The sequence below is a fragment of the Daucus carota genome, chromosome 6 (genome assembly GCF_001625215.2).
Source record: "Daucus carota subsp. sativus chromosome 6, DH1 v3.0, whole genome shotgun sequence".
NCBI lineage: Eukaryota > Viridiplantae > Streptophyta > Magnoliopsida > Apiales > Apiaceae > Daucus > Daucus carota.
In genome coordinates, this window is record NC_030386.2 from 21785009 (window position 1) to 21809067 (window position 24059).

Consider the following 24059-nt stretch of genomic DNA (forward strand, 5'->3'; position numbering starts at 1 on the left):
GCCTTTAAGAATATTATTTTTTAAATTTTCTTTTTTTGAATAAAAGTAGGTAGAAGATAGTTTAATTCAAAAAAAGAAAATTTAAGAAATAATATGCTTAAGTGTCTGGTCAAAATTCATTGAGATGTGTACAAAAAGTCAAGCGTCATATAAAAAAAAGTATAATTTATTATAACTTACTTTTAATTATATTGTGTCCATTTGATTTATCTTATTTTTATTTTATGGAAATGTGACTTATTTTCAGGAAAAGTATGTAAATAAATACTGGTCTCTGAAAATTATAATGTTAAACTCCCTTAAAAATTTAAATCACAAAAAAATACGTATATAAACAAGGATCTTTCTGATGTGGGGTAGAAGTTGTCTTGTCTTGTATTAAATTCCGAGCTTCTGACACCGGACATTGTGTATGGTGTGCCACAAATAACTGAACCCTAACCATCAATTATTTATGGTTGACGTGTGTGACTACGTATCCACAAATCACAATTATATACTATCGCTACTATATTATTCCCGATTGAACTCCTCTTTGGCTTTGATTTATGCGCACACTTTCGCATATTATGGATGATTAAAAATGTTATTTTTAATTTTTTGCCAAAAATAAATTCGCATCCAGATTTTAATTTAGAAAACAAGTGAATTATGTAAAAATAAATTAATATCCGCTCAACACAGTTAAAGATTTACGCTAAAAAGTCAAAACATCATCTATTCTATATCATTTATATGAAAACACAGTTTAACTTTTTTTTTATACAGAAAAATTCCATTAACTTAACGAATATCATCCAATAATGTCTTGAACAACAAAAATGGAGGAGACAATTTGGTTGTTGATTTGCAGTCTCATACAATGTATTATAATTATTGAATTGCTGAATTAAATTGATATAATTTATTTAATTAGATTTTTTATATTTCACTAATATATTGATAAAGCTATAAGATCCGAATCTGTGGACAGCATATTATAATATATTACTGTATCAATTCAAACACGTACTCCTACAGAAAAGTCATCAACTCCTACACTCTGCAGTTTCGTACAAGCGAGTTGTAAATATCAATTTCTCGTCTGACTGGTCGAATTAAACGTTACTGAAGCGAGTCAACTAGACAAGGACTTGAGTTGACAAGCTGTGATGAGTCTAATGACCCAGAACTTACCCTGCTGCTCGAATAATCTGTTACAGTACAGTTGATAATATTATCAAGTTCGAGGAATGTGACGAATGTGATAACGTACATTACCATCCTACTACTCTCTTTAAGTACCCTTGCAAGGCTCTCGCAACTCCACACATCCTCATTTCCTATATTGTTTCTTACGGTATATATTTATTCTTGCGATTTATACACAATTTTCGAAATATGGGGGCGCTTGAGATCTTCTTCTTTCCTGTCATGGCTCATGGCCACATGATTCCAGTCCTCGACATGGCTAAGCTATTCGCCTTCCGCGGCGTGCACTCCACGATCATCACCACGCCTCTTAATGCTCATGCTTTTGCAAAAGGAGTGGAGAAGACTAATGATTTGGGGTTTCACATGAGTCTCGAGATTCTCGAGTTTCCGAAAGTGGAGGGTTTGCCTGAAGACTGCGAAAATGCTGATCAGATCGCTGATTCTGCTTTGCTCCCGGCCTTTTTTGCTGCGACAAGAATGCTCAGAGATCAGCTGGAGCAGCTTCTTCAGGAGCGCAGGCCTAATTGTCTTGTTTGCGATATGTTCTTCCCGTGGGCGGTTGATTTGGCCGCCGGGCTTAATATCCCGACGCTGGTGTTTCATGGGTCCGGGTTCTTTGCTTCGTGTGCTGGAGAACAGATGAGGCTGCAAAGGCCTTACAAGGGTCTAAAGAATGACTCGGATGAGTTTGTTCTGCCGAATCTCCCTCATAAGGTGAAGTTTTGTTTAAGTCAGATCCCGCTTCATGAGCGGACAGAGGAGAATTCAGTGTTTGCGAAGACGCTGATTGAGGCCAAGGAGTCTGAGTTGAGGAGTCTGGGAGTGGTTGTGAACAGCTTTTATGAGCTGGAGCCTGATTATGCTGATCATTACAGGAATGTTTTGAAGAGGAAAGCGTGGCATATTGGTCCGGTTTCGTTGTGTAACAGGAGTTTCGAAGAGAAGGCGCAGAGAGGGAAGCGAGCGGCTATTAGTGAAGATGAATGCTTGAAGTGGCTGGATTCGAAGAGTGTCAATTCGGTTGTGTATGTTTGTTTTGGGAGTATTAGTAAATTTCCGAGTAAGCAGTTACATGAGATTGCTGTGGGACTTGAGGCTTCGGAGCAACAATTCATATGGGTTGTGAGGAGGACAGGTGATGAAGAAATTGAGGACTGGATGCCAGAAGGATTCGAGGAGAGGACGAAAGGAAGAGGGCTCATGATCAGAGGATGGGCGCCGCAAGTGATGATCCTTGATCACGAGGCTGTTGGGGGCTTTGTGACACATTGTGGCTGGAACTCGACTCTTGAAGGGATAGCTGCTGGGGTACCGATGGTCACATGGCCTTCGTTCGCGGAGCAATTCTATAATGAGAAGCTGATCACGGATGTTCTTCGGATTGGTGTTGCTGTTGGGGCCAAGGAATGGGTTGTTGGGACAGGGGGAGGCAATGTGAAAAGAGACGCGGTGGAGAAGGCTGTGAGGAGTATAATTGTTGGTGAAGAGGCTGAGGAGAGGAGAAACAAATGCAAGGGGCTTAAAGAGATGGCCAGAAAGGCTATTGAAGAAGGCGGATCTTCTCACTCGGATTTGAGTGCTTTGATCCAAGAACTCAGTTCATATTCTTCTTGATGTTAGAGTTGAAATGAGATCAGAAACAGCTAGTTCTTTAAGTTTCTTTTGCTTTGAAAAGTGATAATTGTACCGGTTTCATACAAGAATTGACGGAACTTCAATGTTGGAGATTTCTTTTCTCAATCACAAGGTTTCATATTTAAGCAAGATCTTACCATCTAGTACCAAAGGCTCGTAGTCATAGTTTTACTGAAAAGAAACCATGCTGCCTGAATGAGAGCAAGTCCGGTGCCGAATATGTTAAAAATTACACTCCAGTTTCATGTAACAAGGATAGATATTAGTTTCAAATATAGAATCATTAATGCACCATTGCACACATGCACCCAAATATAGCACCTTCTTAGATTGCATTTTTAGCATCTCATGCTATAACATAACAATAGCACTTACTATAAGTCTATATAACATAGAGTTACATCCTCGGCAAAAATTAGCTAGGCAAGGGCCAGGTCAATCTACTAAATGCGATATTAAGCAACGTTCTTATCATCCTTGAGCACAAATCCTATCCTTGGAAAGAATCTAGTGTTTAAGACTTGGTACTGCTAATCATCTCTTCTTGTACTTAATTAGACTTGATTACTAATAAAAGCTTTTATCCCGAATATAAACTAGTAAAGGTATTCAATCCATTTGAAAACCTGTTTTACATACACAAATAATGGACAAAACAGAGAATCACAGTTGCTCAATTTAGTTTTACAATATAAACGGACCAATGAAGGCTTTACACAAACTTGGATCCATCCCGTTGAAGGATCAAATTGTATCCGAAGGTCAGTATCTGAACCAGATCAAGTCTGTTGTCCCCATGCTTTAAATTACTATCAGAATCAACATAATTGTTCAACTGACGTGGTATAAATAGAATTTACTAACAATGTCTTTGGAGCTTTTGAGATCTCCTGAGATAAAGTATTCATAGATGGCCGAGATTGGGGGTTCGTGCACAAACACGCAAATGATTGCTTCAAAACAAGAATAATGTCATGTTCTTGCTGTCTTGTTGGGTGCGGGAGGCGTGTATCTAGTAGTTCATTCAGCATTGTTTTGTGAGTGGACCGGGGATTTGCGAATGATGAAAGGAAGTCTCCTGGATGGTTTCCCATCATGATTTCTAGTGCCACCACGCCAAAGCTGTACACGTCACATTTTTCAGACACCACCATTGTGTATGCAAGCTCTGCAGAATAACAAAACGTGAAGGTAATTATAGTAGATTCCTCTGTTTCAGAAAAAAAAACACTGGAACTTAAAAAATCTGATATGGTGAGAAGAGATAACCTGGAGCAATATAACCATAAGTGCCAACAACTATAGTCTGATTAGATGAATCGGGGTCTAATAACCTGGATGCACCAAAGTCAGCGACAAATGCTTCCATTTCAGAGTTCAATAGTATGTTATTACTTGATATATCTCGATGAACTGTAGGCAGAGTACAGTCGTGGTGCATGTATGATAGAGCATGTGATATTCCTTTCACAATGTTAATCCTCTTGCTCCAGTTTAATTCCACTGCATGGGTGTCATCTCTCAGGGCACAAAATAAACTTCCTTTCTCCATAAACTCGTAGACAAGAAACATGGATCGATTGTGCAAGCAGAAACCATAGAGCTTCACGACATTCTTGTGTCTAATATTTGACAACACATGCACCTCATTTCTAGAACTCCAGTCAAAAGCTGGCTCCTCGGCTTCCAGGCGATGAAGTTTTTCGAGCACTACAGTCTTACCACTTGATAACCTAGCTTCGTATACACTACCATAACCACCGGTTCCTATGCAGTATCTGATGTCAAAATTATTTGTGGCTCTTATTATGTCCTCATATGCAATGTGCCCATCAAAGTTCGATATTGAACAGATATCACCATGCTTCGTGTTGATCCTGTTTTGATTTCCTGCAGGTGCAGGGCGGCAAGAAAACACGAAGGCTAGTATCAACAAGGGAAGGCCAATGGTAAGAGCAAGAACTATGCAAAGGATAGGCAAGTGTGACTTTCTTCTAAAAGTCGATTCACCGGTATTACATAAGAAAGTGAATATACTATCATACTCATACTCTGTTCGACAGCTCTTACTTGAACCTGGAAGATTGGTGCTTTGGAATGGGTCAGAAAGATTGTTGTAGGAGAGATCCAAGTTGTACAAATGTGACATACAAAAAAAATTACAGGGTATGCTTCCGGTCAAATTATTGCTAGCAAAATTCACTACCTCCAATGAAGGGCAATGAACAAGTTCTTCTGGTATGTGGCCACTAAGCAAATTGTGGGAGAGGTCTAGATATCTAAGACCACTACAATTTTTGAAAGTAGGTATGGAGCCGGTGAGAGAATTATTAGAGGCTGAAAATGTAGTGAGCTCAGAGCTGAGTGAGATTAGCCAGCTGAAGATCTAAAGAGCCATCAAAAAGATTAAAACTAAGGTCTAAACTGTCCAAATGACTCAGATTTCCTAGTTCCAAGGGGATGGTCCCGGTGAGTTTATTTTGAGATACATCAAGCATCTGTAGTTGAGTGAGGTTACCCAAGGAAGAAGGTAAATTACCAGTGATATCGTTGTTGCTGACCGATAGATATTTAAGTTTTGAAAGCATTCCAATCTGGTGCGGTATGCTTCCTGTTAGCCCATTGGAGGAAAGATCAAGTGTTTGGAGGTGGGGAAAGGAAGTGAAGTCAAGTTTACCAGTGAGATAGTTGTTGCTGAGGTTGAGATATTTGAGTTTTGAATGCATTGCAACCTGGTAAGGTATGCTTCCTGTTAGCCTATTGGAGGAAAGATCAAGTTTTTGGAGGTAGGGGAAGGAAGAAATGTTAAGCATTCCGAGATCATTCCCAACATAATATCTATCACCGAGATTTATAGTAATGACTCTACCCGCCTTATTGCATTCGACGCCTATAAAGTTACAACTAGTACAAAATGAAGGAACGGGATTCCACCATCCTGTGCTGACCAAAGCATCTGTCTCTGTCTTCCTTGTTTCGAAAGATGATGATGAGTAACAAGAGGACTCAGCTGCAGCGAAACTTACAATCAGCAGCAGGTGCAAGCAAGTATTCCAGGTGCATGAATTAGCCATGTTTTGTTAACTTACCAGTACCACTTCTCTATAAATCTGATCTCTCTTCTATTACTAGTCTACTAGAAAAAACAGACCCGGCTATAATTATAACATGAGCCTTTTATTGATACTCTGTCAAAAAGGAAGAAAATAACAACACCTTTAGAAAAATTCACATGGTAAGAATGGTACTAAGAATATTGTTAATAATCTGAGAACTTATGTTGAGAGAAGAGGTTTGGTGTTACAGTTCTTGAGGCTGATTAAGATGTAATTCCTATGGCTTACAAAGTCATGGAATCAGGTGGAGCAGGAAATCTTAAGAAATCTTGAGAAAGAGATCTCATTACTGTTTTCTTAAGCACATGTTAGAAACTCTGATTTTCAAACCAACATGTTTTTATTGTATATGAATTATTGAATTATGATCGAAAAAGACACATATACTATGTTAACTTCTTTCATAATTAAAACTAGCTTCTTAACCAGTGCAAAGCACGGTTGCTTTAAATCACTTTCTTCAATATATGTTATATCTCGTTAATTTTTTTTATATTTATTTGTATTTTAAATCATAGTATGTTGATGTCTGTATATACACATATCCTCAATTTTATAATATTTATTAAAAATATAAATACAAAAAATATATTAAAATTCGTTTAAATCGATGACTAATTGGTCGAAAATTGGATTAATAGGGTCGACAATCAGGTAGAATATTAAAATTTACAAAAATTTTGGGGAAAATTTAAAATTTTAAAAATGATTATATATATATATATATTATTTTTTACATATATAATATTAAATTAATTCTGAATAATGATCCTATTAATCATTCTGATTTTCTGATTCCCGCTTTTTACAACACTGAATATTTATTTATTTATTATTAAATCATAATTATATATAATATATCCAAAAAATTATAAAATATACATTTTTATAAAAACAAATAAACATTAAGGCTTAACTTTCGTAGCCAAACATAGCCCCATAAGATACTTAATTTCTACTTTATACATCAAGCCAGTCCATTGACTGCAATATCAAAATACATATTTTTATATTACTGACTTTTAAAATTAACGTATTTATTAGACATTAATATCCAATCATTAATATACATTAATTATAACATGATTTTGGAATTAATTTAATATTATACATATAAATAATATATATCTAATATTTTTAAAAAATTTTATTTTCCCCATCTTTTCTTTTTTTATAGACGTACGTTCAAATTTTGTGAATGGAAAATATCGTTTTTTTTTTTGAAACAAAGGTGTTAATCTAATAATAGAAAGTCATACGATATCTACACCCATGATCGAGTCGAACAAACTGAATGTATTTTGAGTAAATGATAGTTTAGTCATTTTGGATTAAATTGATCAAGATTCGATTTTACTGCTACAAGTATGTGTCAGATACTTAGATACATAGAATAAAAAAATAGTTACCGGCTAATCACTGTTTCGGGCTTCTGGTCATTAGCCCTTGTACCAGGATGCTTGGCCAAACTGCTTCTTTTATCATCAACTACAGTGTATATTATATGATGTTTAAATACAATTAGAAATATAACATCTCATTATGTCAGCAGCCAAACTGCTTCTTTTATCATCAACTACAGTATATATTACATGATGTTCAAACACAACTGAAAATATAACATCTCATTATGTCAGCAGCCGCGCAGCAAATCGTCAACTTAGAGTTTTGACTATGACAAAAGAGTATACATTCATCTACGATCGAACATTAAACTGCTCAGAAAAAATACCATCATTTTGACTCTGTTTTACATGATTTAAAGGTCTATTTTATGTAACTTTTCGCAAGGATTTCAAATATACAATTTGTTTTAAGTTTGTAATCAATAAAGAGTAAATAAAAAGTACACGAGTGTACCATAGAGAGTAAATTAAAAGTACGAGCGTACCATCAGTAGAATTCAAAAATGCGATAGTAGCATTGAAAAAAACCACTTCTACGAGGGTACCATCAAGAATTTCTCTAGATATAATTTAAATTTATATTTACTTGTATTTTTAGTCTTATTATCTGATGTCTAAATGTACATATATCCTTACTATGATGATATTTATTAAAATGTAAATATAAAAAATATACACTATTTAAAATTTTATTATATAATTAAATTATCATTCACCTAAAATTATTGAAAATTTGATTAAAAACAAATAAGATTCTTGTCGAATCAGAGTCTTTGTCGTATTGTTAAAAAATCATAAATATGATTTTATTAAATCATATATATAATTTTATTAAATCACAATAATTAAATATTCTAAAAATCGGCCGATTAACCGAATAATCAATAACAGACGAATTTTTAATACGATTTGGTAAAATTCGATTAAATCGATGATTAATTGGTCAAAATTGGATTAATCAGTCAAAAATCAGGTTGAATATTAAAATTTACAAAATTTGTGGGGAAAATTTAAAATTTTAAAAATGATTAGATATATATTATTTATATGTATAATATTAAAATAATTTCAAATAATGATCATGTTATAATTAATGTATATAAATGCTTAGACATTAATGTATAATAAATACGTTGCTTAGACATTAATGTATAATAAATGCGTTAGTATTAAAAGTCAATAATAACCTTTATATATATTAAAATATGTGTATTAAGCGAAGGGTATATTAGTCAGAAGAAAGTTCCTTGTAGTCCACATATTACAGTACCGTAGACCACGTATGTTCTGCAACTAGAGAATGGCATAAAAACATTGCAAAATGTGTTATTTTGCAAATCATGTTCAATAAACATTATTATTTTGTTAAAAATTTTGACAATCCTAAACATTCTACAAGTTAAATAGTGAAAAAACATTATTCTGCAAAACATGTTAAGTTTGCAGAACATATTTACATATTACAGAACATATGTGTTCTACTTGTCGAACATAAATGATTTTCGATATTTTTCATGAAATAGTGATATTTATAGAATGTATTTCACAAAATAACAAGTTTCATACATTTTGCAATGTTTTTATGCCATTCTATAGTTGCAGAACATACGTGGTCTACGGTACTACAGTAAATATATGGACTACATGGAACTTAACTCATATTAGTCATATCGAATTAATTTACGATGATTAGACATTAATGTCTAATAAATACGTTAGTGTTAAAAGTCAATAATAACCTTTATATATATAAATATAAATATTGTATAATGAGCAAAGGGTAAATTGGTCGTTTTGAATTAAATTACTCATGCTTGCTGTATTATATATATAATAGATGTATATTATTTCCCTTACAAAAAAAAATGTATACTATTTCAAAAATGTATACTGTTTTAAAAATAAATAAATAATAAGTATCAGCATGTTTATTTTAACCAAGTAGATCAAGAACACCAGCATTTGCCCAACTCAGAGGATCCTTAAGAGTCAATAGATCCGCGTGTTAGTTTAAATATGGCTCAAGAGTCTTCCTTGTTCTCCTGTCTGAATCCGTTGTGCTTGCTCGAGTTTCATTCGGTGGATTTGACAATAAGGCCAATGTTCTTATCCTTCAAGCTACTCCTTGAAATAATCTAAGGATTTTTTTACTTTTTTTTCATTTATGAAATATTGGTGTATTCAATTTGGATTTTAAAAATATATCAAAATCTTGAATATTCAATTAGGAGTTATATTATATTAGAAAATATGGTGATATTCAATTAAAATTTTAAATTATACTTACAAATCCGATGATATTCAATTAGAATTATTTAAAATTTATTAAAATCTTATAGTATTTAAATGTTGATTGATTTTTTTGGATTTTATAAAATGATGAATTTTATAGGATGTCGGTGTATTTAAGATATCTTACAAAATCTATGAGATTTTGGAGTATTGTGCTTAAATACTAAAGATTTTGTATATCTACGATTTATCTAGAATCTGCATAAAATTAAAAACATATATAATCTATTAAAATTCGTAGACTATATAAAATTCATTAAAATCTTAGTACAACACACTTGCTAAGATTTCATACTGCCGCCAATCAACTCTTCTTCAACTATAGTTCCAAAAATGAGAACGGCAACTACTAGATTGCTAATCACAAATCCTTTGATCTTCTAACTCAGATAATTTATTTAGAAGACGCACTCCCGAAATTTATTAGGAGTACTTTATTGCATATACGAGTTGAGCAGGAATGTGTTTTTATATTCACTTGAAAGTTTGATCTTTGTGCAACTTTTGTACCGTTAGTTCACAGTACTCTTTGCGGTTCCTGACTCTCACCAGCAAATGCTACCATGCTACTCCCTCCGTCCCCTGGATTGTTTACGTTCACTGTTTGTACGCATTTTGAGGCTCATATAAAGTATAGTTTATTATTTATGTTAACGGGAGAAATTGGTTAACAACAGATGTGGGTATCTGAGTGATTTCCGGAAGGAACAGCAAAGAACACGGGACGAGAAGTGATGGATGATGTAGCTGATCCTGTGTTTGATCCTCGAAAGAAAGAGAGAAAGTATTCTCAGGCGTTTCTCAGCAAGAATCAGATAATGAGCACAAGAGGACTACGTATCCTTATTTACAGGGGTTCAAGCTACCACGTAGTTCTTACGGGCCAAACTTCTTAGCATGGGCTAAGTGTCAGTCCGGTCCATCAAAGCCTAGGTCCGTAGAACCTTGAGGGCTGCCGTCAGGAGAGGCCCGTACTCGCATGGTTTAGGCCCATATGGCAAGAGGCTGTCATGGAGCGGGTCGAATTGTAGTTAATTATCCAATAAACAGAGGGAAAGACCTCGGGATCCATACTCGTGGGCCCAACGGGTCCAGGCACGAGCCTTCATGTCTTCATCATCCTCTATGGGGCGAGAGAACCCGATCATCATCTTACGGAGTGATGTAACCCGAAATGGAAGGCGTAGCCTTAATGACGAGAGCCCAAAGGACTCAGGGGAACAAAGCACGCGACCTCTCTGATGAGGCCACCTTGTAGTTGAGAGGATGAGGCCTAGAGGCCTAGCTTGAGAGTGAGCTCTTGGGTGATGACCCCCAGACTATTGGTTTTTTTTTCATGATGACCTCTGAGAGGTATGAGGCCATAAATCAGTGAGGCCCTATGCTCATTAGTATGTCTTCATGATAGCCCCTAAGGCCTAAAGGTGATGACCCATGGGGCTCCTCCTTAAGTCTTCATAAATATTCTAAGTAATGGGAGCTCATTAGCGAGGCATCCTATCAGAATGATGAGCCCAAAAGCCCCGATCCAAATGTCGACTTTTGGGCATAACAATTTATTTCTAAAATGTTCTTTTTTTGAATAAAAGTTTAAACATTGAATTTTTATTCAGCGAAAAAAAATTAAAAAAATATATTGTGGAACTATATTTTAAATGAAAGTGGAAAAACATGACAAAAAGTAACGTAAAGAAATGAGAGAGACGTAAGAGTACCATTTTGTTTTCAATTGCTAATGATCTTTTTTTTTTTGAAAAGCAGAATATATATATCATAAAGTCTCAGAATTTCTTACAAAGAACCCAAAAGGGGGACTAAATAGTAAATACTGATACAAAAGAGAATTCCACCAGAATTCCAACCAACTACCTAAAACAACTACAGCAAAAGAGAGCACATACTACGCCGCACATACTACGCCGCTGAGAAAGAAAAACTGAGACCCTGAATAACTAATGCCACGTGAGACCATGGAGACTCCTAGTCTGATAAACTCCCAGAAGTTGAGGGACCAAATTCTTTGACTTCGACCTGAGATTTGTCTTGCCCTGGCTCCATCAGCTTCAAGACCAAATTGCTAATGATCTCCCTTGCTATTAATTTTATCCAGAAGCCTAGTATCTGGAGTCTGGACAGCGTGTCCTGGACATATCATACTCATAAGTCATAACTCAACAAAGTATGTGTTACTGGGAACGTAAAAGACATTTCTAACTAGTTGAGTATGTTTTGTTTATTTAAATTGTATTTACTTTTTTATTTTTTCACTCCGTTACGTAACCAAAATCGAACCATTAGTCCATTACAAATTGAATCGACATTTTTCAACTGAAACTGAAACCGACGGTTCGATCACATGACGGTTGTTACTTTTTAAAATCGAAGATATTCCGATTCCGATTTTATCTAAAATTCGAGTACTGTCTCCCAGTTTTTCTGGAGATGGGAACACACGCTTTTACCTTCCAGTGCTCAAATTAAAGTTGATATCTTTTCTTTCTTTCTTGAACTTGATTAAAGCAGACACCCACCTTAGAAAATGGAAACGGCTTTCTTCTTTTTAAACAGCAGAACTTGTTTCCGGATATGGTAAGCAATATGTTGGAAATAATATATATGTGTTTTCTTATGTGTTTCTCAGCTAATATGAGCCGAATTGTAACCAATTATTTAACAATCAGGTTTATAGTTGAATAACACACTGAACTTTCCTTCTCAGAACAGAAAAAACAGGTAGCAAGAGTGCATAAAAAAGAAAATACTTTACAAGTAATTCAACAGCTAATATAACAAAACAAACACAAGAAAATATACATATGATTAACTAAATTAAGAAGGTTTAGAGAGTGGTCTGATGAAGCGTGTGAAAATATTGCCCCTAAGAAATTGTGCCCCCTTCTCGTGCATGGTTTTGTGTCAACTCCTTAGCACTACAACATAACCATAACGATGATTTTTCTATGTCCCGAATAGAGCAAAAATATCATATATGAATTGTATTATGCTGTTATACTATGGTATAAGGTAAGAACAAAGGTTTGTGCAGACTAGGAGAGGTTTGAAACAGAGGAGAATTGCAGCAGCGGAATAATAAAGAGCTTGTTTTTTGTTTTCGTGTTTCCTTTACAAAACCCTCCTTTTTATAATCGAGCAACTCCAATGCACCCATTCCTTACCTATATTTGATCTACGTGGACAAGATCTCTCTACCCCTATTAATTTAAGGTGAGAGAAAGTTCAACCCCTTATTTGAGTGATGAAAAAGCAACCCATGGAGTATGCTCCATGGTGACCCCCTATGCTCCATGTCATCACGAGCTCATATCTCCTCTTATTTTTCTGTTATTTATTGGTGCAATCTTTCTCTTTCTTTGAGTTATATATATAGATTTAAAATATAGGGAATGAAATAGGGAAGACCGTTGGAGCAAAATAGCTTTTTGATCCCCAATATTTTAGGTATCCATTAATATATAATATTTTAGGGGTTGAAAATAGGGAATTACATTGGGCTTGCTCTAACTGATACATAGCTTTTTTGGCATATTATATTATTTTTTATTTTTTTTTTTGCCAGTAGCATATTATATTATTTAGTTATGAATTAAAACATAAAAATGTAACTGGTGTTTAACTGGAGAAAAATATCAGTACTACAAAACCTCCTTGACCAAATCAGTTTGATGAGTAATTATATATCTAAAATATACAAATTTTATTATTTATTTTACTATTAAATATTAATAATGAAATATCGAACACAATATACCTTAAATTGTAGTGTTGGAGCATTTTGAAAGAACAGCATTATAAACTTAATTAGTTTATATGATATTTGTGTTTCACTATTCGGAAAATAAATGTAAAATATGATAATTCAATCTTAAAATTTCTTAATAATAAACTAGTTAATAAGCTACTTTTGTGACCACATCCATATTATTTTTATAAAAAAGACACATAACTAACTTTTTTTTTTTGAAATAAACACATAACTAACTTAATATATACCATAAAGATTAGATAAAATATATATTACTCCCTCCGTCTATGGTCTATTTGAAAAAATTCGTATAAACAAAATATATGAGTCTAAAATGAATAAAATCAGAAAAATAAAACTAGTATCCAATACCATAAAAATATGCACTAAACAACCTCTGATATTTGGCCATTAAAATTATTCGAGTTCCGGCAAAACTGGGAACTTCGTGACAATCACTATAGTTCATCTGCCGTCTCAAATTTACCGGTGACAACTAGGGGTGAGCAAGAATTCTCCAAACCGATCTAAACCGGTCGATCCAAACCGTCCAAACCGAATTTTACGGTTTTTTAACGGTTTGGTTTGGTTACGGTTTGAAATTTAAAAAACCGAATTTTTTCGATTTTTACCTCCAAACCGACCGATATAACCAAACCGAACCGAATATATATATTGAAATAATAATATACATGTGTGAATAATATATTGATAATAAAATTATATTCTACAAAATATGTGAAAAATAAAACATATAAAACTATTATCATATTTTTTTAAAGAATATTGATATACTAATTTGTATGTATTATCTTTTTGTTTTTTTAAATAAAAGTATAAGAATAACATTTTTATCATCTTTTTCCCTCTCCTTATATTTTACAAGCTCTTATAATTTAATATCTTTTTTAAATATAATTAAAATCTAATATACAAATTCATAATATATTTCAAACTTTCCATTCTTGTTTTACAGTTTCAAGTTTAATTTTGTTGTTGAATTTGTTATATTGATTAAAAAACGGTTTTAACTGAAATCAATCCGAACCAAACCGTTTTAAACGGATTGGTTTGGTTCGGTTTTTTTTACTTAACGGTTTGGTTTTAGATTGAAGTTTTGAAAAACCGATAATTATGGTTTGATTCGGTTTGTACCCTCAAAACCGTCCAAACCGACCGATGCTCACCCCCAGTGACAACTGTGTTTGGAGTCGGCCGGAGTCTCCAAAAAATCGTTGACAGGACTTAACAACGTTGAAACTAAAATTTAAAATTATACAAATTTAAAATCACTAATAATCTAAACCAATGGAATTTGTACTGCATTTCAAAATTCAAAAAACTGCACCGTCACGTGAAAAAGATAATGTACAACATTAATTAGTTTTACAATTCGAACCACATAGCACATTACACCTCTCATCATCACTGTCCCCTGCGACCTTCCCTCTCACACTCTCGCACCATCTCATTTACACTTTCATTCCCATATATACACTCTCTCCCAACATATATATTCTCACAATATTCCACCTCCAAAACACACACACAATGAAGAGCAGCAGCACAAAGCTGATCCTCTTCCACCCCAGCTTCACAAAACAACCAGGCTCCCCCACCGCCATCCACCACCGCAGATGGTGGCTCTCCTTCATCTCATTCCTCACTTTCATCTTCACCCTCACTTTCCTCACTTCTAAATCTCTGCTCACCTCCACTCCGCCTTCCCCCGCCGCCGACCCCCTCCCGCCGCCGGTGCTCGACGCTCTCCTCCACTACACCACCGCCAAAACAAACTCATCCATGACACTTCAAGAACTCACCGCCGTAGCCAACGTGCTTAAAAGCTGCCCCTCCCCGTGCAACTTCCTCGTTTTCGGACTCACCCACGAGACCCTTTTGTGGAAATCACTCAACGCCAACGGCAGAACGATCTTCGTCGATGAATCTGCTTATTTCGTCGGCAAGCTCGAGGAGAAGCACCCCTATATCGAAGCTTACGACGTCGTTTACACCACAAAAGTCAATGAGCTCTATGATCTCTTAGACTATACTAAAGAGCAAATCAAGAAAGACTGTCGACCGGTTCAAAATCTCTTGTTCTCCGACTGTAAATTAGCCATAAATGATCTCCCAAACCATATATACGAGATGGGGTGGGACGTGATTTTGGTGGACGGTCCTCGTGGGTTTTTTCCGGTGGCTCCGGGGAGGATGTCGGCGATTTTCACCGCCGGCGTTTTGGCGAGGAGTAAAAAAGGGGCGTGTGGGAAAACACATGTGTTTGTGCATGAAATGGATAGGCAGGTGGAGAAAGTGTGCAGTGAAGAGTTCTTGTGCAAGGAGAATCTGGTGGAGAGTGTTGATTTGTTGGGCCACTTTGTGGTGAAAAACAAAGTGGTTAATTCACAAGAGTTTTGTTCTACTTCATTTTCCTCTTCAAAATCAAGGTCACGCTCTTCTAAATCATTCTACAAAGGTTATTAAGCCTGTCAAACACCGCTCGAAGTCGGGTCCGAAAGATGTACGCAGAATTTACGTCTATAATCTTGTATACGATATATTAGTACATGTACATTTTACTTGTTTGTATTATGGGTAGAGGCATCACAGCAAAAATGTGCGAGTTTTACGGAGGTTACAAATGTACATACTTCACCTCCTGGCCTTTGGAAGTTTGCAGTTTATTTCAAGTGTTGAAAATTGTAATTTAAATTTTGGAACAATTGTAAATACTCCCTATTTTTAGATAATTAAAGTTACTATCATGGAGCAATGATGAAGTTATACTTTGGCTTGTAAGTGGAGGTCCAGGACATTTTATTAGTGAGATTGTTAGGTAGTTATCTTGATTTTAAATAGTGACACTTCATAATTCCAACCAGAACTAGTATAAAGTGTTTACCGAATTTGAAATGTTGGTAGAAAGTCTTACGTTAATATTCCATCAATCTTACTTTCCGCTAATTAGGTAATCAAGGAGAATAAACAAGCATAAAGTATCACAATTATAAGTGCATTAATAAAGGAAGGTGGTAAAAAGTGATCAACCGGAACTTCCTGAGCTATTTTAAATTCAAAGCAGTTTATGTTGCAGTACATTTTAATAACAATCATATAGTGATGTATAAGATGCAGATTATAAAACAATGGAATGGAATAGGAAGTGTCGGTGAGGGAATTGAGTAAGTTGATTGTTGCAAGAGGTAGATGAGGCACAAGGGTTTAGTAGGAGGAGTGTTAAATGTACGGTTTGCATTTAATAGCTAGCGAGGGGCCATGCCCACGCACTATATATAAGGTATCAACAATTCGAGTTATTTCACTCGTTTTTGGTATCTCGGACCCTCTCACCATCTTATCTTATTATTTATTATATTATGTTTTATATTGATAATATTATTATCAGAATTAAACCTTTTTTCACCTATTAATCTATAAGCATAATATATATTTATAGGAGTGGATTAACTTTAGATATATCAGGAGTTTTGAAAAAATTAAAAGTATTTATAAATTACACATAAAATATTTTTATTTAGCATAAAATAGCAAGAAAATCAAAAGGAAAACGCAATTAGAGGCAATTAACTAGGTAGACCCATGTGATGTGAGTAAGGCTGAATTCAATCTATGGGCAGCACCGCAGAGAAAAGGAAAAGGCTGTCGGTGATTAGACATGCATGGCAAGGAAAGAATATGTCGAGAAATAAACACATATTTTTTTATTAATTTTTTTTTTGGCAATTTTCACTCCTTATATTTAAACGTTTTTTTTAAAATTTTAATCTCATACTTTAATTCGTTATTTTGCACCAAGTAGTTTAAGCATCGTGACAGTTTGCACACTTTTAACGTCCTTCCGTTAAAAAAATTGCACCAATTACGGGGAATAGATGTTGATATTGTAGCACTGTAAGATCATAGTGGTTAGGGGTGAATTAAATCGTAGTTTTAAAATTGCTACACAACCTATAAATTATAGAGCATTAAAACAAGTTTGGATTTTTAAATAATAATAAATTCACTATCGAACTCTCAAAGGCAAGTAGACTAATGACAATTTTTAAATACGTTCTGCTCTCTATAATGATTGAAAAACCATAAACCCTATTCTGCTCTCTCGGCCGCCTCATCCTCTTTCTTCCTCTGCTTCGAAGCCGTCGGGGCTTCCATCGGATCTCTACCGGTGGAAAGCCCCAAAACTTTTTATGTTCTTTCTTTCAATAAATTCTCATTTTTCTAAAAGTCAATCTTCGATTGATCTGTTTTTTTTATTTTTAGCATTAGTTTGTTTTTCGGATCTAAGGATTCAAAACCTTTTCCGATTTGACCTACTTTTTCTTAGATCTCAATTCTACGGAGCTACGGATTTCTCGTTCTTCTCAGCGATTTTGTTCACGAAAGTGGTCCAAGTTATCTTGTTCTGTGGGTTTGTTCCCCAGATCTAAGGATTGTTTCGGTTTACCTAGTATCTTATTTAGTTATTTTCAATTCAGTTGCTAGTTTGTCAGGTTTAGTGCGCATTTGGTTTTGTTTTGTTGTCTCACCATTTGTGTGAGTTTTGTTAATTTCTCACCGTTTGTGTGAGTATGATGTTTGATTTAGTAGTAAAAATTGTCAGCGGATTGCATTCTCGGTCGATAGCTCAAACTGGTTATGGCGGAAGCGAAAATGGCGAAGTATGTGTAAATATCATCTTCAACAAATCACGTGATTTTATCTCCAAGAAGAATGGATTAATCAGTGATTGTTTCTGTGTTTTGTTTGTTCGACGCGACTGTTTATGTAGATGCCGTATGGCTTTTTATTATTGAATTAATTCATTTATCAAAAAAAAAGTAGACTAATGACAAATGTGCCGGGAAGATATTTTAAAGGAAACTCGAGGAAATATACCAATGTTATAATTCAATTTTATCACACTAATGTTATAATTTCAATTCGGTAGTTATATTTTATATATATACAATTTTGTTAGATATATATATTATATATATAATGTATTTTTATTAAAATACCTTCGGGTTGGGTTGGGTTGGCCAAATAAAATCTAAAACCATGCCCAAACCCATTAAAATCGGGTTGGAGCCGATTCAACCCAATTAAAAAACGGTTTAAAATTTTCAGTTTGGTTCGGCCGAAAACAGGGCCGGTTTGGATCGGTTTAAACGGCTTGGGCAACCGATGTACACCCCTAATAGTGGGCTGTCTTGTGAATAAGGTGGTGGATTTCTGACTCCGTGAGAACATCTGGCTATAACATATATCAAAACTTCATTCCAACACATCAATATTGTGTTCTACACCCAAAAAAAATTATATATTAAATGAAATATAATTATTTTATTAAGTTATTTATATTAATATTGATTTTGTACTTAAATTTAAACATATTTGATAAACAAGAACCTAAAATAATTATAAATTCATCAACCAATTTTAATCATTGTGTATTTTATATTTGAATCAAATTTATTTAAAAAATAAATGAGATTATTTTTTCAAAAATCTAATCAGAATTTAAGGTAGTAATTTTACACTATAAATGAGATTATTTTTTCATATCTTTTTAGATTTTTTGAATTTTCAGAATTTTTTTCATACTTGTTTTCAAAATTTTCAAATTCCACATATTTTTCAGCTTTTTTCGTATTTTTAATGTTTCCCCCCCCTATTTTTTCATATTTTTTTAAAAAAATTGAATTTTTCGTTAAGTAGTTAACGGAACGGCAAAATTCAAAAGTCACTTCCTTGAATAGTTGTAGATCCAAAGTAAGAATGGAAGAAGACTACAAAAGAAAGGCGTGTTGAAGGGACTTTCAATTTTTAACACTTCAAGCAGGCAAGCATGAGTAGTTTGTGCTCAGAGCACAGTGAAGGATTTCCATTTTAACTTTCTAAGGGCGGAAGGAGGGGGAGAGTAAGCGCCCAGTTCCATGTCGTTACGATAAATGTTACCAATCAAAGTTATTCATTCATTCATTCAAGGCCTTCTTGATGCTTACAGGGCGATGACTGATGAGTGGATGCCTTCATTTTAACTTTTCATATGATGAATTCCTCACGTTTTGTTACTCATTTATCCCCCTCATGGCATAGTTGGATCAGGTTTTCAATTCTCCTAAGCTACCCATCCAAGTGTAAGTGTAGAACTATATTTTTCTAACAAATTGTTAAATAAATATTCTCACTACATTTGGCATGATAAAAAGTCAATTGCAGATGGAATCAAAAGAGTTGACCAAATGCTTGCCGTGGGGTGCAAGTGCAAACAATCATAGTTTTCTAACCACGCACAAAATCTCTATTTAGTTGTCCCCAGAGCTGTTGTCGAGATCACAGATTAGTTCATTCATCTCTGAAAAGATGCATAAAAATAAAAACACAAATCTTGCTCTAAGCACCGGCTTTGATCGGCCGGCTCACTATGACAGGTCTGGTCCCTATCCCATTAAACAATATCATCATATGAAAAGCGGAAAGATTTATTCGAAACTGTGGCGAGTGGAAATGGAGATCGCTGAGAAGCTACAGAAACTCAAGGTAACTAATACTCATGTCCCTTTCTTCAGTAGATTCACTAAACAACTTCAATTTTGTTTGAATAACTTAAAATCAACATTGTAGATTGAATGCTTCGGAGATGATCAGATGAATGCAGAAACACAGAGCGCCTTGTCTGGTATATACAAAGACGAGAAACCCGTTAGAATGTATTATCAAGCCTTAGAAGAGAAGAATAACTATTTCCAGATTCCGAAAAGCTCAGAAGCGTTTGGAAAACTGTGGCAAGAGGAATTGGATTTCATTAAGAAGCTACAAAAGCTAAAGGTACACATTCTTTTTTTCTTTAACGAAGATGTTGAAATTGTCAACTGACCAATTCTCCCAGAATCTCAAGGTGTTGAGCTCTGATACCATGTTAAATTATTAATTCTCCCAAAAACTCAAGGTATTGGGAAAAGGACTTACGAGGATTACATTATTTTCTAACAGAAATCATCCCAAGTCAAGTTCTAACAAAATTTGTTGACTAGTTCTGCATATTGTTGGCTTGAATATATTTTTGCTGCATTTCTGACAGCTAAATCTAGTGAAGCTAGACCACAAGAAGAAATGCTTCTCAACAGATTGCGGAACAGCATATGTTCCGTCAAGCACAACAGATCCTCGAGCAGCAATTACACTGTTATACACAACATATAAAAAATATTCGGAAGCAGCATTTACGCGGTTGACCACAAGACAGAAGATCCAGTGGAAAGTGAAGGAGATAGAAGAACTAAAACAATTTGTCAACGAACTATATGTTCTCAAGCGACCACGCCAGAGCGACAATAGTTCACTACATGAACAGGTAATCTCTATCAAACACATTAATATTTGGAAAATACTATGTACTTCAAAAAGTGTTCCCAATTTTTTTTCCAAATCTAGTTGGCAACGTATGATTGGTTCAACTCAGACGCACTACTCTTAATATCTGAATTGTCGTAAAATCAGGCTGTGAAGTTGCACAAAGGAAGGCATCACGGAAGCAACAGCTTGGTCAAGGAAAGACAGGTGCTTAAGAAAATCAATCAAGCCAGGGAAGAATTAGAAGAGATGAGTGGCAATAGTCCTTCAGAGCCAGTGACTCGAATCTACACATGGCGAGGGGATATTCTCGACACGAAAGAAGCTCTAACGGATTATATAAAGGTTGCATCATAACATACATTGGAGCCAGCCTAGATATCCTTTGATATGTTACTAACTTGATATCATTTTACCTCTGTAATTAGGATACTACCAGGGAAGTTGAAGAACTGAGACTGAAACAAATGACATACAGAGCATATGATGGTGGTGCAGAACTCGAAAAAGCGGCTACTGAAAATCAGATAAGGATTTTAGAAAGGAAACTGGAGAATATCAAGCAGAAGAAGCTCTTCCAAACTACAACTTAATAAAATAGAAGAGATTTCAACATGAGTAGTGCTAGCTGCACATAATTGTGTACATAATTTTTGTACATAATGAGGTGGCAAGTGATGTAGTGAGTTTTAATTGAATTTGTTGATGTAAATGTAGTGGGCTCATTCCAATCAATACCCACCACATGTCCTTATCTACATGTTTTTGTACATAATTATGTGCATCAAGCATTTTCCTTTCAACATATAGGTGAAAGTTGTCGTGTTTTATGTATTTTTTTTTGTGTGTGCTCGTAATTCTAAAACAAATCATCCCATCGCTTTCCTCAGTGAAATTACTTTTGATCTCCGACTATTTTTCAGTTTATAAAGTATACCACCGTACAACATTGCAACCTCAGGTAAAAAAAATTAAGACAGATTCTACAATTTTGTTTGTGTGTACTGAAAGATACTAAACTTTATATTTTAACTAATTTGAGTTGATTCTTACTTCTTAAAAATGACTTGATTCTTACTTCTTAAAAATGACGGACTTCTATATATACAAAAATATATACCAATCAAAATGAGTATGTGCTTATGAGCACTCACTAGACAAACGGTAGATGTCCTATCTAATTCTTTACCTTTCAAAATTTATTAAAAATAGTAAATAGGTCCAACACTTCTCATTTTTCCTCTATTTTTACACTATTTTTACTCCACTATCTCCCTTTTATATATTAAAATTTAATACTCCCTCCGTCCCCTTTTACATGTCCTTTTTGAAATTTTTTTTGTCCCAAATTATTTGTCCACTTCTCTTTTCAAAGCAACTTTTTGTATGTTTTTTCAAAATGTAACAACTTCCAATGTTTGACTAGCATATATACACAACTCTATCTAATTCATTACATTTATTAGGGATATGTATGAAAACAAGATATCCACCTAACATTTTCTTAAGATGCGTTATTTTTTCAAAAGGGACAAGTAAAAGGGGACGGAGGGAGTAGGTCTCACCACTTCACTCACTTCTCTTTTTCTCTTTTCCACTATTTCATACATATTTGATATTTCTTGACTTTCGAGCCAAACTGAACGTAAAAAATTGACCGGTCGAGAGTAGATATGTAATAATATAATTCATAGAGGATCCAACTAACATTAAACAGAATTAAATGTCGACTCGTTCACAAACACCTCAATCATTTTTCTTCGATATATACGAAGGAAAATGGAAATAGATACAAGACGCTTGAGAAAATGAAACGGAAAAAAAAAATCGAGTCCATATATAAATCACGAAGCAGCTAACTCGTTTGTAAACGATAGCAATGTCTATCCACATACACATACGTAAGAGACTTCCACACAACTGTATACGTGTTAGCAAGCTCTGTATACGTGTAACCAAGCTACTACACTTCCCATGCATGGCTATGAAACTAGACAAAATGGGGGTTTTGTTGTTGAAACAATTGTTACTTCTACTTATAAGCTACTTCCAGCCTTCAATCCCATCAACTTCAAACAAAACGCACTTCAATTTACTCTTTCCAATGGCCTCTTTGATTACAAATTTATGTTTGTTTTTGAGTTTATGTGTTGTTTCAATTGTGTTTGCTGCTCCAAGGAAGGGACTGAGCTCGATGATCAGTCCTGCTCCTTCTTCAACGGATGAAAAGGTTGATTTATGTTATGAGTTGTTAGTGAATATTGTGTTTTTTGATCATTTTTAGTGTTATGATTGCAATCTGATAAGGGTATGTTGTGATTTGATTGTTGGATGAATAGATTGTGATATTGTTAATTGTTTGTTGCAGTGGCAGCCTCCGTCGATTTTAGCTTGGAATATTTCAGGAATCTATAAAGGTTGGCTGGTTTTCGCACGTGATTTGTTGGATTATGTTGTCATTGTTTCTGATTCAAGAGGAATTTTTGTTATTTGAAGTTTGTGATACCTATTTCATGGTTTTGCCGATTTTTTTTCATGATTTTGCCGATTTTTTTTTCGCACGTGATTTGGTGGATTATGTTGTTGTTTCTGACTATATTTTGATCGATTCCAGTTCAAGAGGAATTTTTGTTATTTGAAGTTTGTGATACCTATTTCATGTGTTTTTGCGATTTTTGTGTGTGTTTTGGGGGTGTTTTACTCTGAAGTTGTGTAATGTCTTTGTAGGCTTATTAAAATTGCGGAACCCTGAGGTAATATTAGGATTAAGATTGATTATTGGCCATACTGATGGAGAACTTTATTGATGTGGTGGTACATGGTAGTTTTGGAGATTGTGAACTGTTTTCAGAATAAAAAGATAATGTGAATTACTCTCTTCATCCCTTTTTAGTAGTCTCTTTCGAAGATTTTCTTTATGCATGATATTTTAGAAGAGACTGGTGAAATGGGATAGAGAGCTACTTAATACCGGAAGGCACATAACTGAAGATATGGTATTTATTCTGGAAAAATGCTAGGAGTATCATACTAAAAAGCTGATACATGAGTTGGATAAAACTTCGCTGATCTTCCACTAAATGGATCTCACACGTGTCTAATTTGGATTTGTAAATTATGACATTTATAGTTTTTTTGTTGGGTCAGTCAGTCCTCAAGCAGAGAACTGGAGTGCGCAACTTTGAGGATGTAAATGTTCCTCATGACGTGGGCATTTCAAAACCCTAAGTGTTGAATGACTGTCCCTGTGTGTTAATTTTATACGTTACAAAGCATGATTTCGAGTTGCCTTGT

At 34.6% G+C, this 24059-nt stretch overlaps 3 protein-coding genes and 1 pseudogene across 7 annotated transcripts; 3 read left to right on the forward strand and 1 right to left on the reverse strand.

Moving 5' to 3' along the window:
* The first annotated feature begins 1255 nt into the window (after window positions 1-1255).
* LOC108225740 (scopoletin glucosyltransferase) lies at window positions 1256-2934 on the forward strand. The gene has a single exon (XM_017400679.2). It carries the CDS (start codon window positions 1381-1383, stop codon window positions 2806-2808), a length of 1428 nt encoding a protein of 475 aa, XP_017256168.1. The 5' UTR covers window positions 1256-1380; the 3' UTR covers window positions 2809-2934.
* Window positions 2935-3498: 564 nt separating this feature from the next.
* Window positions 3499-6250, reverse strand: LOC108225751 (MDIS1-interacting receptor like kinase 2-like; annotated as a pseudogene).
* An 8573-nt stretch (window positions 6251-14823) lies between these two features.
* On the forward strand, window positions 14824-16182 carry LOC108225770 (protein IRX15-LIKE). The gene has a single exon (XM_017400724.2). The coding sequence runs from the start codon at window positions 14958-14960 to the stop codon at window positions 15891-15893; it is 936 nt and encodes a 311-aa protein (XP_017256213.1). The 5' UTR covers window positions 14824-14957; the 3' UTR covers window positions 15894-16182.
* A 3051-nt stretch (window positions 16183-19233) lies between these two features.
* On the forward strand, window positions 19234-21642 carry LOC108225759 (uncharacterized). Of its 5 annotated transcripts, XM_017400708.2 has the most exons (7): window positions 19262-19329; window positions 19417-19549; window positions 19632-19952; window positions 20037-20240; window positions 20494-20766; window positions 20913-21110; window positions 21194-21642. In XM_017400708.2, exons 3-7 carry the CDS (start codon window positions 19776-19778, stop codon window positions 21356-21358), a joined length of 1017 nt encoding a protein of 338 aa, XP_017256197.1. In that variant the 5' UTR covers window positions 19262-19329; window positions 19417-19549; window positions 19632-19775; the 3' UTR covers window positions 21359-21642. The 5 variants fall into 5 exon arrangements, with proteins under 5 accessions (XP_017256199.1, XP_017256196.1, XP_017256194.1 ...); XM_017400710.2 differs by having other exon boundaries at window positions 19234-19549; window positions 21205-21340; XM_017400707.2 differs by having other exon boundaries at window positions 19235-19549; window positions 19622-19952.
* The last annotated feature ends 2417 nt before the right edge of the window (window positions 21643-24059 follow it).

Coding starts and splice junctions, on each gene's coding strand:
- LOC108225740 (XM_017400679.2), top strand. CDS start 1,381: ATGGGGGCGCTTGAGATCTTCTTCTTTCCTGTCATGGCTCATGGCCAC.
- LOC108225770 (XM_017400724.2), top strand. CDS start 14,958: ATGAAGAGCAGCAGCACAAAGCTGATCCTCTTCCACCCCAGCTTCACA.
- LOC108225759 (XM_017400707.2), top strand. CDS start 19,776: ATGCATAAAAATAAAAACACAAATCTTGCTCTAAGCACCGGCTTTGAT. Junction 20,241..20,493: donor AGAAGCTACAAAAGCTAAAG/GTACACATTCTT, acceptor CATTTCTGACAG/CTAAATCTAGTGAAGCTAGA. Junction 21,111..21,193: donor CTCTAACGGATTATATAAAG/GTTGCATCATAA, acceptor CTCTGTAATTAG/GATACTACCAGGGAAGTTGA.